At 46.2% G+C, this 14,504-nt stretch overlaps 1 protein-coding gene across 2 annotated transcripts in view; it reads left to right on the forward strand.

Annotated features, from left to right (window-relative positions):
- Positions 1–14,504, forward strand: part of sacs (sacsin molecular chaperone) — a 148,872-nt gene that overhangs the window by 81,862 nt on the left and 52,506 nt on the right. For both annotated transcript variants that reach the window (XM_078545418.1, XM_078545419.1), the window contains one exon: positions 1,278–1,369. In XM_078545418.1, the coding sequence (XP_078401544.1) occupies positions 1,278–1,369 (92 nt within the window). The remainder of the gene's footprint in view (positions 1–1,277; positions 1,370–14,504) is intronic.

Raw genomic sequence — 14,504 nt, forward strand, 5'->3', positions numbered from 1 at the left:
ATTTCACAAGAAGTGTATTGGTTTAATTGTCTTTTTTTTCTATTGATGCTGATTAGATAAATAATCCTAGTGACAACAGTGGTCCAGACAATAATAAAAGATAAAGGGCCAGATTTACATCATGGTGGCGTGAATTGGGAGTCGTGATTTTTCCCGATGTTGCAATCCTACCTCCGTCACAGCAGTGCTGGCAGGTGGGATTTTCATCTCTTGGAGGGCGGGGTGGCCTGGAGTCACCTGGGCAGAGATGGAGGCAGACTGATGCCGAGGCAGCCAGATTAAAAGACCCATCTCTGTTCCCACAGTCATCGGCTCCGTTCTTCAGATCAAGCACCCCCTCATAACCACCTCACACTCTCAACCTCACCCCCACTACCATTCAACCCTTTTTACCCCTCTAACCCCCAAACCACTCACCCACTATTCAGAATTCATTAGGCCGATAATAACATTTTGAAGTAATTGAAAATCTCATAAGTCTGTCAAGATAAAGAAACTCACGTGCCCCAGGACAGCTATGTAAACAAACTGAATCAAACTACAGAATCCATTAGTGCCTTCTAATTCCCGACTCTCCACAAAATCTGGTTCAAAATGTTCAAGGCTTGTTCTTGTGCAATAAATGAAAGACAGTGGCAAAGCTGATAGAAAAATACATTTGTGTGATGCTAAGTTTACTGGCCTGGATTCCCAGGTTTGATCCTGTCCTGAGCTGATCTCCACAAAGGTATAAGTGGTGCTGAAGGTGGTCCAATTGGCTATGCATGAATTGTGCTCCTGCTCACTACCTAGCTGAAAATAAACCTGTATGGAGGTTAGCCAAACCTGTGATACCTTCTCCAAGGTTGAATGACCTGTAATCACTCTCATGCTCACATATCAAGAATTACCACTCTATGGATATGGTATCAGGGGGGCCATTGGCACCATGGAGCTGTTTGTTTTTAAATCTGCTTAGATAAAGGTCTCTATTTTCCAAACACTCAAGATTAGAAATCTTATTTGTACCAGAGAAAGTTACGTTTTTTAGGGTAGGACCCACATAGATTGCTTGGGTTCTGTCCTAAACCTAAGTTAATCCTGTGGTACTGCACTTCTGTTAGCTTTACACAATGACCACTATGTTAACCAAGTCCTGTGAGTTTGTATTTTGTCCTATGTTTCTATGGTCTGTTTAACTGTGAAACAAGGACTTGATTATGGAGGTCAGTTGCTTATAAAGGGCAAGTGAGAAAAGTTTGCTTAAAAATGAATCTAAGCTTTGACTTTTCCGATAGGTCTCTTTTCCCAGGACTGGAGGGAAGATTTCTAGCTGAAAATCTGAAGCCAACTATCATGTCTGCCCTGAGGGAAGCTGCTGAAAGCCGAGGTAAAACACATGATACATGACTCTAGGTTTTTGCAGTAACTATAAACAGGACTGCTTTGAAATCCATTCAATTGCTTGCAAGCATTCCATTTTGGGTTTCTTCAGCAGATTATCCTATCAGGTTGTCATAATAACAGTCTGCATACCCCCAGGCAGGGAATTAATAAGATGATCTGGGACTCACTGCATTGCAAATGTACAGTTTTGTCAAATGGAAATTTCTCCTTGCTTGGGATAAGCCTTACAGGCTGAAGAGTTCATAAACTGTTTCTGTAAAGTCATCAGGTAGGGATGGATGCTGAAAATTCTCTGTCCTTTTGGGGAACTCCCACTCTAACTCTGGTGGGTGTAGACCAGAAGGGCTGGAATTTAGGTCAGGACCAAATTATGTTTCCAGTCAAGCTATGTAAGGCAATTGGTATAAAAGTGGCTTGGGCTGGAGGTAGTGCCAATAGACATTCTCATGTTCTTGTTCATCAGAGGGAAAAGAAGAGACCTTCCCCTATCCTTGCTAACTTTGGCAGTGTCAGCAGCAGACGCCCTGAGTGGATGAATATTGGCACTTTTACCTGTCCTCCGTTGGCAGATTTTTGGGCCAGGATACAATAGTTTATAAGCACTTCCTTCATAAGGTAATCGTGATATATTGTTACACAGATATTTTCTGTGTTATAACACAGGCTCCGGGAATGCTGGGGTTTAGAATTCACTGAAATTTTAACTGCAGCACCTTTTTTCATGACTGTATCTTTTTTTCTCTGTACAACTTGGTTGAAACATCTTTATGTTGTGTCAGCCATCTAGGTTCACAGAGTACTGGACAGGTACAGTGATGAATCTCTGCAGACACAACTGGCCTATTTGGGGGAGGGGACTGAAGCTCAGAGCTCAAGGTTTTCTTGTAGGGCCTTGAGGAGCACTCCTGCTCTCCCTGGCCCACAAAAAGAATTTCAACCAATATATTTTACTTATTGGGTCTCTTTAGGCCTGGAGCTCTCTCATTTGGGTTTCCCTGGGCACGATCAGTGCTCTACATGAGTTGCACAGCCCAGGGTTAAACTGATGTCGGCTCTGCATGATGTCATCAGACCCTGACTTTTGAAAGTTAATAAGGTCTTTGCCTGTCTGTGGTGAGGGCCTCCAAAGCTGCTCAGAACATGCCTGTTAAAATGGTATGGGGTGAAAGTCCACTGTGGATAAGGTGAATAGCATATCACTGATATTTTAACACCCCTCACAACCCTTTCTGGTCGGGTACTGAGGCCTAAAATCAGACCTTCTGTTTTATAACAAAGGCTAAAACTAAGATTGGGTAAAACCAAGATCTGAACCAGCTAGCCCAGCAACTTATGATTTTAAATGGGTTTCTTAGTACATAAAATAAAAATAATTTGAATTATGTAAATGCCCACCTTCTGGGCTCCTGTGTGGAAAAGCTACTGTGTACAGCAACACTTTATTTGTAGCTCCGGCATCTAAATATGAAATTACCAATATCAGATTTGATCTCCAGTCCTTGTTGAGTTTGGTGATCTCAGCTGGGACAACTACAATTGGCCTCAGTGCTCTGCAAAAGCCAGTGTTCCTAAATTCTAATTAGGATCCACTGATCTCTGCTGCATGTGTGTGTGTGTCTGTGCATGTGTGTGCGTGTGAATGTGCATGCATGTGCATGTGAGTATATGTGTGTGCTTGTTTGGTGAATAAAGCTTTTGATTTGGCTGTGATCTCGCAAAAGTGAATAAACTGCTAGTGCTCATGCATGAGGCTTACACCGGAACAATGTGTTTTGGGCTGGTTAGTTCCAGCAGAAGTCAGTGGCCTAGAAAGTTGATGCTGTGTCTGTTTTACAGTTGTGAAATGGGTGGCAAAGGGTCTTAAGGTAGGTGGCTAGCGTGTGCACATTCTGAGGTGAACTGCATCAACCATCCAGCAAAAAAACATCCAAGGTCTGCATCTGAAACAGGCTTTACACCTTTTACAAAGCCTCTTTCTCGATCGACCTCGCTAGTCTCCCTCCCTGAGTGGGAGAGTTGTCTGGGTGTGATTAGCAAGCCTAATGTGAATGAAGCCCAAGGCCTCAATCCTACCTGTGTTTCAGTGCAGGGATTCTTCCTTGTATTTAGCAGGAGAGAAAATATAAGCCTGGGGAACCAGCCATTTCCTATAGAGATGAATTAAACTTACAGGACAAGTAATCTGACTTTTGAAATATGCATCCTGGTAGTTGGTTGTGGATCCCCATTTATGGAGAAGTATGAGTAAGTTTCCGAGATCTGCGGGCATAGGAAGCCTTAGTAAAGTTAAAATCAGGGCATAGAGAGGGAGGGAGGGGGATTAGAGGAAAATATACCCTCAGTAAATAGAATAAATTCTGCATTTCAGTAATGACTACACTTGAAAAGTATGTAATTGGTTGCAAACGACTTTTGGATAGGAGCATAGGAACAGGGGCCTGAATTTTTCATTTGTCAGGTGTGCACGATCGGTGGGCCCAGAAGTGGACGGGAAAAGGGCCTCTGGCTGCAAACGGCCCCCAACCGCAATTTCACGCTGGCTGGCCAATTAACGGCCAAGCAGCGTGAAACATGCACTGAGAAATGCTCAGTGCTGCTGGGGTGGAGGCGGGAAGAGGGTGGGTGCTGACCTAACTGAGGGTGCTGGTGAGTGCTTCTAGTGAGCTTCCTGAAGGCAGACAGCTACCCCGGGGAGCTGCAGACCTCCACAGAATAATGGAAACGACAAATATGCTACAAAATATGCCCATGCAGCACAATCAAGCACTGATAACATACCTCATAAACAACCAGTCCCCAGATATCTCTTTTTATTTCATCCCCCCATGGAAATTTCATCCCGCCCTGCATTGAGGTTGGAGCAAAAATGAGAAGGCTGCCTGGGAGAACAGGCCATCCGCCAACCGTAAATGTGGACGGGTGACGTAAAATTAATTGCCGACTGGCGCGTTTCCGACTGCTGTGCGCGGCCACCGAGCGGAATATCGTTCGAGTGTGCGATGACGTTGGGGCGCTCACCAGATGTCATCTCACACTATTTCACGTCCATTCAGGTCGGGCGTGTGCCTGCCGCGGGATGTAAAATTCCGGCCAGGGGTAGAGTATTCAGCCCCATGAGCCTATTGCACCATGCAAGGAGATCACAGCCAATCTGCACCATAAGTCCATCCACTTGCCATGGCTCTGCATCCCTTGATACTCTTGGTGAGCAAAAATCTATTGATCTTTAAATTATTAATTGTTTTAGGATTTACTGCTTTCCGTAGACCACCATTTTGCTTGAAGAAATGTTTCTTAACTTCTCTCCTGAATAGTCAGGCTCTGATTTTAAGGTTATCTTTCATTTCCCGAGGTTCCCCCATCAGCAGAAACAGTTTCTCTCTATTTACCTTATCAATTCCTTTCAAAATTCTAAAAGCCTCAATCAAATCACTCCTTAACTTTCTAAATTCCAGGAAATAGAAGCCTAGTTCATATAAACTCGCCTCATAATTAATCCTTGGATCCCTGGTAATATCCTGATGAATCTGCATTGTACCCTTACCAAGGCCAATGTATCCTTACTAAGGGGCAATGCTCAGACTGTATGCAATACCCCAGGTGTGATCTAAGCAGGCCTTTGTATAACTCTTGCAAAACATCCTCCCCATTATATTCTACTGGTTATAAAGGCTAATATTCCACTAATAAAAACAGAAAGTGCTGGAAAAACTCTGGGCCTGGCAGCATCTGTGGAGAGAGAAGCCGGGTTAATGCTTTGAGTCCAATATATCTTCTTTGGAACCAAAAACACTTTGGCTAGAATTTTCCAGCCCTGTTGGCGTTGGGTGTCATGGTGGGTGGGGGGGACGGTATGGCAAGAAGGCCAAAAATTGGTTTCACGCTGGCGCGGAAACACAGTGGGATCATCCGATGGTGTCCACCATGTCGGAACGCGAATCCCACCGGAGGCCGGCGTGAACCCGATTTGCATCCCAGTAATGGAGCTCTGAAGAAGGGTCATACGGACTCGAAATGTTAACTCTGCTTCTCTCTCCACAGGTGCTGTCAGACCTGCTGAGTTTTTCCAGCATTTCCTGCTTTTAGCCCCTGCCCACAACTTTGGTTACTTCCTCGAAAAAATCAGTTAATTTTGTCCGACGTGACCTACAAGTTCATTTTGGCTCTTTCTGAAATGCCCTGAGATTGTGAAAGGTGTTATATAAATGCCAGTCTTTCTTTCTTTTGGCTGAGGACCATCAATTTGGCCTGTACCAATTTTGTTTTTTCAATTCTTAATTTTTATGGGCTTTCCTGTGTAAACATCCATTTACCCATTTTAAGGAGTTTGCAGAAGAATTACGTCAGTCTGACCTTAGTAAACCCATTGGCCGGAATTTTATGTCACAGGTTTGGACGCTTGGCTGGCCCGAGTGAGAGCGAAATCACACGAGATAATGTTGGGCGGGCGACGTGATCGCAACATCCTGTGATATTACGGTCGGCGGACGCGCGTGGCAGTCGGAGCTCCCCTCGCCGACAGTTAAAGTGGCAATTAAGCCAATTTAAAGTCCAATTGATAGCAATTTTACGTTGCCCGTGTGATTTAGCGGTTGGCGCACGGGCAACACAGGCAGGCGGCCATCCTGTTTTTAATGATTTGTCATTCCAGGACGCGATAAAAGTGGACCAGAGGCTTGGTGGTGTGAGTAGTTAGGAGTTTAGGTGAGAGTTTCTTGTTGGTTTTTCTGACAAATTTTCTTGGAGGCTTTTTGCCGAGTGCACTCTTCAGTGCACGAGGCAGTGCCGTCTGCATTTCTGCAAATGGGGATTGTATACTCCACTGGTGGGACCTCCTCTGAAGAGGATGAGAAGGCCAGAGGGAGAGGAGGCCAGGTGTCCGCAGGCAGTGTCCCAGAGAATGACCAGTAGGAAGAGGGCCACAGGTGGTGCAGGGCCAGCAGGAAGTGCAAGGCAGAAGGGTCTGCAGAACAGTCCTATCCTGCATCCAGGCAGCGCTCCAGCTACCTCAACGTGTCTGAGATCCAGTGCCAAAGGAGGCTCCGCCTCTCTAGGGAAACTTACCTCCATATGCCAGATGATTGGGCCGGAGATCACCTCGAACTGTGTGGGTGGGCACCCTATGCCAGTGGCTCTAAAGGTTACAGTAGCCCACAACTTCTTTGCCACTAGTTCTTTGCAGGGGTCAGTGGGGGATCTATGTGGTGTGTCCTAATCTGCTACCCAGAGTTGCATCAAACTGATCACTGATGCTCTCTCCAAATGGGTCAGAACTTCATTCATTTCTGGACTGACGAAGCCAGTCAGGCTGAGCAAACCAGAGGCTTCGCAGCCATTGCTGGGTTCACTTGCATCCAGGGCACCATAGACTGTACTCATGTGGCCAGTGGATGAGCCAGGTGCCTTTGTGAACAGAAAGGGGTTTCACTCCATGAACGTTCAGATAGTTTGCAATCCTAAGACACAGATTCTACAAGTCTGTGCAAGGTACTTTGGTATCTCCCATGATGTCTACATCCTGTGACACTCCCAGGCTCCAAGGCTGTTTGTGGCTCCAGCTCGGTTGGATGGTTGGCTCCTGAGTGACAAAGGCTATCCCTTGAAAAGGTGGCTCATGGCGCCACTCCAGCACCCAAGGACAGAAGCAGAGGAGAGGTACAATAGGAGTCATGCCTCCACAAGGGTGGTAATTGGTCATTGGACTGCTGAAGATGAGATTCAGATGCCTGGACCGATCATGGGGAGCACTGCAATATCCTTCAGAGCACATGTCGCTTATAGTTGTTGTCTGCTGCACTCTGCACAATCTGGCTTCGTCAAGGGGGGACCCATGGAGTATGAAGAAGCGAGGCAGCTCCACAGATTGCTCATGTGATGGTTCTGATGAGGAGCCGGGGGAGGGCCAGGGTGAGGATGTGGAGGCAGACATGAGGAGCCTTCAGGGAGGCAAGGAGACCAGAAAGGCCTTGATTCTCCGCACATTCAGCTAGGCATCCAAGGCATGGCTTGAAACTCAAGCCAAGGGTGGAGCCTCCTTACTAAACATTCCAGATGAGGCCATCCTCTGACCCCAGTGTCGAATCACAAATGCTGTAATAAAGTTTGCAGCCCTTCCTGTCTATCACAAGCCACTGCCGTGCCCTGTACTTATGAAAACCATGAAGGACACTTAGGCCATGAAAACAAAATAACTATTTATCCCTTGTCAAGGGTTACACAAAAGGAACATAACTTTATCTCGTGTTAACAGTGACACAAAAATAACATCTAAAACTAATCTAATGAAATAATTTCACCCGTGGAAACCCCCTGTTGTGCTCACGGTGCCTTAAACATACGTTTGCGAATGCTGCGGCTGGGTACCCCCTCCTTGCAGGCAGTGGCATTAGAAGCAGCCTCCTTACTCTGCTGCCCTGTCAGCCCTGATGACCATGGCGGTTATCCTCTGGCCAGAGGAGCCTGTGTAGATGTCACTTGGGAGGACGCGTCCAGGGCCATGGCTGCCACTTCTCAGTTGTTGCGGCATCATCACTTGCCACGGCAGAGAGGTGGAGGTGCTGCTTCAGTCATCTGGAGTACCCTGAGAGGAGGCTGCAGAGAAGAGAATCAGCTGGTCTGCCAGTGTGAGGTCAGTTTGAACCTCCCTGCTGACCACTGATGAGTGGGTCTGTCCATGACAGTCACCATTCTCTCATAGTAGGAGGATGTGCGCTCGGAGCTCAGGGTCAACGCAGTGCTTACGTTCTGCATGGACTCATCCATGACAGAGACCATGGCACGCAAACCCTCAGGGATCTCCGCCAGATCTTTCCGCGCATCCCACTGGACATCCAGCATCTGTCGCCTGATTGACAACTCTAGAGGCTCATCATCTGCTTCAGATTCAGCATGGTCCTGGTCTCCAGCAGTCCTCCGAGTACTGGTGCCCTGGGCACTCTCTGCCTCCGCCAGAACCTCATGTAAGGGTGTAGTGCCTTCCCCAATGTGCACTACCATTGGAGCTAACGACCTAATGGCCACCGAGGTATATGTATCTGCACTGTGCCTGGTTCTGAGAGAGGTTGTGATCATGACTGCTCACCGGCGTTATGGCTTCTCCTCTCCTGAAGGAGCAGAAGAGAATTCATTAGCCCATCCTCTACCCACAGCACCTTTCCAGCCTGTCACACCCACCCCCGAGAACTGGATAGCAGTGCATGTCAGAGTATCACACTTCACCCTTCAGTGCACCCAGGGCAAGGGGGAAGACCTCGCAACCTTGGCTGGCACAGTTTTCAGTGCCATTTAGCATACATACGCTCGTACACCCCTGATTGCTACGATGAACAGCCATCCATTAACACATTTCCATGCAGTTCCATGGCAACTCGGTACTCACCCTTGTGGAGTGCAGGGGATTGTTAAACCTTTTGTGGCACTGTACCCATGTGTGGCGAACCACGTCATGCCCGCTCACCTGGGAGGCCACTATGATCAGGCCTTCTTGGTGAGATGCAGTGACGTCCTCCTGCCACCCCGTGGCATTAAAAACTGTCACCTGGCGCTGAATGCCTGCAAAATAATGCCCAGGCATTTGTCAAAAAACCGCGGGGGGAGGGAGGGGAGGGCGGCAGAGTGCCCACTGCCTTTGCCCTCTCGTGTGGCATGGTGCAGATGCCATATTTTACTCTCAGGCTTCAAGTAACTTGCAGGACGGCTCCCCCCATTGACCCTGGCAGCCTTCAGGGAGCTGCCTCTGGCCCTTTTGAATCCCCTGCCGGGTCCTCATTTGACCTGGTGCCCGACAAGCTCATACCCCTGCCCGGACCGAAGAGCCAACGGCAGGACTCGTTTCATGCTGGGTAGGCCTTGATTGGCCAGCCAGCGTGAAATTGTGTTTCTGACCTGAATTCGCACAGGAGTAGGTTCCACATCCGCTTACGGGCCCCCGCTCATTGCATGTGCCCAACAGGCACAAAATTCAGGCCATTCTTTCCAATGCACAAAAAAATTATCAACTGTGTGTGACTGATTTTTGTTTACAAATCTGTGCCAAATAGTAGCCACTAAATGGAAGGGACTTGAGGGGAGCTGAAAGAATCATATTGATGTTAATAGGTGTCAAGCTTGTCTCAGTAGTAGAGTCAGAAGGCTGCCACTCCAGGCTGCATTGCAGAAACTTCAGCATATAATTTAGGGTGAAGAAGGGGCATGATTATTTCCACAATCCATGACTAAACCATGTTTTCATCTTGACTCCAGATTTAGCAAAATTGGGTAAAATATTTGAGAAGTAAAAGCTGGGAAGGACGGGATAGCTATAATCAGATGGGAGAAGAATAAAGAGATGATTGTTGCAGGATTGTCAGTGTCATTTGCTTGCAAGTTTTCAGGGAACATCCTTGTAAAAATGAATGAGTGTATCAGTACACCTCTTGACTGTTTGCTTTCAGTATTCAGTGGTATTTAGGAACAAGAGCTAAATTTTCACATGTAAATCTTGAAATGTATACCAACCACAAGCTAAGAAGCCAAAATTACAGCTGGATGTACAATGTGCTGGTATATCTAGGTATGGTCTCGCCTTGCCCCAAATCCCAAGGTGGGAGTCATTTTCACAGGATAGATGCCTCTGTTATTTCTGGTGTTTCTGAACATTTGCCATGATGGATGTGTCAGGAATTTCAGCACAGCACTTTACTAATATAAACAGATATCAGGAGATTAAAAAAATAATTGGATAGATCTTTTTATGTAAGTCATTGGCATCACTTACAGAAAATTGTCCTGCTACACAGTTGTGCCTGCTTCATTTATACAGGCATACTTTGCATTGGATGCACTAGAAGCAGAACTGGCAGACTTTTTCTGTCATCCTGCTAGTTTTACACCTCCTGGTGATATTCAAAGTGGGATTGAGCGGGGCAAGAAAAATCTGCTCCCATTTCTGGCAGAATTTGGCATCATGCAAAAAAAGGGACTAGATTCTAGCCTTCCTGTCCCTTTTATGGTGCGGCTGCCTTCTCTTTCTCCAGGCCCAGAAATTTCAAGCCCTGTCTGTTTTAGGCCAGGGTAGAAACTCTCAACAGGCGATTGATTAATTTGTATGGGAGCACAGTTTAAAACCCGAGCTACTCAGTTCTTTGCAGTATAATGTCTGACAGCACATACTAGCCTTAGTGAGTAGGTGTTTTAACTTGCATTTGGCAACACTTCTGGGAAAACATTAATCTCTGTGCTAATGCAATAAACATGCCAACAGGAATCCTGCATATTCACTTAATGATTTAAGTACATTTGTTTTTGCTATGGATCCTGTGCTCAATTTAATCATAACAGAAAATCATGTTCAAACAAAATCTAATTTTCACTGATACGAAACAGAGGTTGCTGATGGATCCAGAGGTTACCTACAAAGCCATTATCTGGCTTTAGAGATGTATTTCTCCTGTATGGATTTTAAAGTCCATTTATCCATATGGGTTAAATTGCAGATCCATTCCAGTGACAGAATGGTCTCCCTCAGTCTAATTATTGTGAAACCTTAGCCTAGTTATTTTGCTGGTACTGCATCATACTTTTTTGGTTTTTATGCTAACATTTGAGGGGGCAAGATCCACTTTCTGGAGTCTTAGGGCGGAATTGTCTGGGAGGGGAAAATATGAGTAGATCGCAAACATCAGTTTCACGTCGTTGTAAAACCAGTTTGAGATCGTCTGCTCCATCCGCATTTCCTGCCGCCATATATTGGGAACCTAATTTCAATATGTTAGCATTTTGTTATAAGCCCTGCTCGCCGGAATTATCCCCCAACGCTGGATCATCCGGGCAAGTTGGCGTGATTGCACACCGACATGTTTCACAACTGTACATCAGCAACGTGCACCTGGTGAGCTGCACTTCACTCGGGACTTCGAGGTTTGTTTGCCCACCTTGCTTCAGGCAGCACTTGTGGTCACCAGTGCCAGGCTTCACAGCAGCACCACATCACATTTAGGGGATCTCACGGGCAGGTCTCTACCTACCAGACCAGCCATAAGGTGGGGGCTTGCTTGGGGAAGGGGGAGAAGTAGCCTCAGGCAAAGGAAGAGGCTGTAGGGAGAGGGCTGTACTGGGGAAGGAGGGTAACCCAAGATGTGTTTGGGGGCACATATTGAACTGTGCAAGTGGCCTTAAGATGGCTGAGGAAGCAGTCTCCAGAGGAGATGAAGCCAGATGGAGATGTGAGGGTGTGTGTGAGAGAGTGAGTGAGTGGTGATGTCCCTTGAGCTGGCAGTGAGTGAGATGCCAGTGAATGTGTGATGGGCTTAAGTGTGCGAATTTAGAGTGATGAGATGGTTGCCATACCCTGGCTGCATGGATGAGATCATTAATCCTCTATCTGCATTGGTTGTCGAACCTCTTCTGTGCAGCATTGTCACTGATCACCACTGCCACCGCCTACCGAGCCGGAATGGTAATGTTGCTGTCCATCCTGTGGCCAGAGCGGGGGTAGAGGACATCACAGCGGCCTCCACGGCGTCCAAAAGGCGCTCAAGGGCTGCAGTCTTCTTCCCTTTCGGGGCCATGTCTTCTTTGCTGCAGTCCTGGGCTGGAAGCACTGAGTGCGGCTGAACTTTAAATATGGCGCCCAGTGTGATGAAGCAGTGACAAGATGGCATGACGGGCGAATGAGAGCCCGCCCATCATGGAAACGGTGTATTTCCTGGGAATGCATGAGTAATGCGGCGGGTTTGGTACGATACGGTGTGAAAACCCGCCATCGCGGGCAGCAAGTAAGACATTGTTTCACCGGCCCACTATCGCACTTAGTGTAAATCTGGGGTGATTCCACCCTCTGTTGTACTAACCAATCATGAGCTGTTTGCCGTTGTTTGTTTCTCTCTGCCAATGGAGTTATTGCTGTTTAAGCAGACAGTGGACAAAGATGCAAAAGACAATAGGCTGCGTTGCAGGTTTTTGAGGATAATACATTTCTGTGATTGTTTTCCCTTTCAAAAGAAAATAAAGACTTTATTAAGCAGCACCATCTGTAGCAGAAATCATTTGAAAATTAATTGACTTCTGCAACCTGACATTTGCTTCCACTCAGCTCACTAAAAGTCCTAGGGCTGCATTTTACATGCCCCGACTGGGTCATGTTTTTGTTGGGGGAGGGCACGTAAAATAGGGTGGGTGCCCACCCCACCACCTTCCTGCCCACCCCACCACCTTCCTGCCCACCCTTGACCTCACCCCCATAATATGGAGGGGGGAAGCGGTAGGTGGACACTGAAATCAGGAGCCCGCCCACCATATTTAAATCGATAATCAAGGGGCAGTTGGGCTTGTTACCAAGCCAGTTGACCCCGATAATACGTTGCCCATGCCGTAAAACAATTGGTATGGGTAGTTGGGCGGGTGAGGGCAGCCCAATTTAAGACAAAATAAATTTCAAAGGGCGGGAAGGAAAGTGCGGGCTGCCCTTTGCAGATTGGGGGTGTCCCCACTAAAATAGAACGTCGCCCCCCCCTTTCCTCCTACCCGCCTGCAGCATTAAACTCACCAAACCCTCCCTGCTCAGCACTTCCCTGGCTCCGGGATCCATTGGGCCACCACCTTCTTCCTGGTTGCAGTCTTGGCAGTGCCCAAGAATGCACTGTTGGTGCTGCCAGGACTGATGGAGCTACCAGCCAAACTGATTGGCTGGCAGCTCCCGAGGGTGGGACTTCTGCCCCAGTGAAGGGTAGAAGTTCCACACTGCCCTTGTTTAGCCCGGCTGCAGCTGCTGGCATGGAGCGGGTCGACTCCACACCGACTTTGCTTATGGGATGGGGGGCGGGGAGGGGGGTTGAGCTGTCTGCCTCCACACCTGCCGCCGTAATATTCTTGTAGCTAAAGCTTCTATCACAATATTATCTATTGATATGTTTGTCAGGATTTTACTCAGGCCTTAAAAAATAAATGTTCATCATTTGTCAGTCTAGGCCAAGGGGTTTTGGGAGAGCTTATCAATCAGATAATTGTTAAAACCCACATGTGTAAATTTGCCTGATCAGGGGACAGAGGGGGAAGCTGTAAGAAAAGTAATAAATGGTCACAATAAAGGGATGATTAAATTAGTTATAAAATTTTAGCTAGTTTAAAAATCCCATCAAACTGAATAATTACATTCTCACAACAATAACAGAGCCTTTGAGGGTTAATTGGCACATAGATTGGAGGTTTGACCTGGCCTGTGACTTTTAACCGTAAGCAGTCAGCAGACTGCTCCCATATATATTCCATCTCACGTTTAAGCAGAGTAAGAACAAAAATATCCTTACTCATCTAGCAACTATGACTTTTTTAATTTAATTATCACCCATAACTAGCCTTTTTTTATTTGGTGATAAAATATGCCACATTTGCCAGTTTGTGGATTCCACATATAGTAAGTAATTTTGTAGCCAAAACTGAAATGAACAGTTTTCCTCAAGGAGTGTTAATGGAACTTTTAAAGTGATTTTTCGTCCATACATCTGCTTCATTCAACAGCTGGCACCAAATACTGGATTCAGACATCTTTCCTGTCTCACTTTTTCCAAATGCTGTCATAGGCATGCGCTGGAGATTATTGGACTTACTATTTTTCTGATATGTTGTATGCTTTTGGCAATTGTCCATCCAGCTGCCATTAAACTTCAAGCCTTCACACAAGCTGGTTTCTTAATTTGTACCTGATGACGTAATAGTTTATTTTGGCACTGGTTTAAACATTAATTTTCTTTTCTTATTTACTCTGATACTCTTCGTTTCTCATGTAGAGTGAATTCTTTGCTGTGTTCTCAATGGTTTAAAAGTCTTTTCCTTGCAACCTGTCAAGTGGAAACAAGAGGATAAGCCATGCAGCATGTTTGATGTTTTGAACATAAAACCTGAACATATAGAGATTTAAAGAGTGCTGAGGAGTTGCTTAACAGCACTGTATGGGTTTCTATTTTTTTATAAAACACCCTACTTATCGTTTTATTGACCTGGGAATTACAAGAGAACAATTTTACTCACTCAATATGTTGTTTTGCTTAATGGGGTTAGTTTTTTTGTACCCATGGTTACAGATTTAACATGGGCACAGATTTGAAAAGCTTACAGAAAAATTAAAACGATTACAGAAAATG

Source organism: Cetorhinus maximus, chromosome 7 (assembly GCF_964194155.1).
Source record: "Cetorhinus maximus chromosome 7, sCetMax3.hap1.1, whole genome shotgun sequence".
In the NCBI taxonomy this organism is placed as follows: Eukaryota; Metazoa; Chordata; class Chondrichthyes; order Lamniformes; family Cetorhinidae; genus Cetorhinus; species Cetorhinus maximus.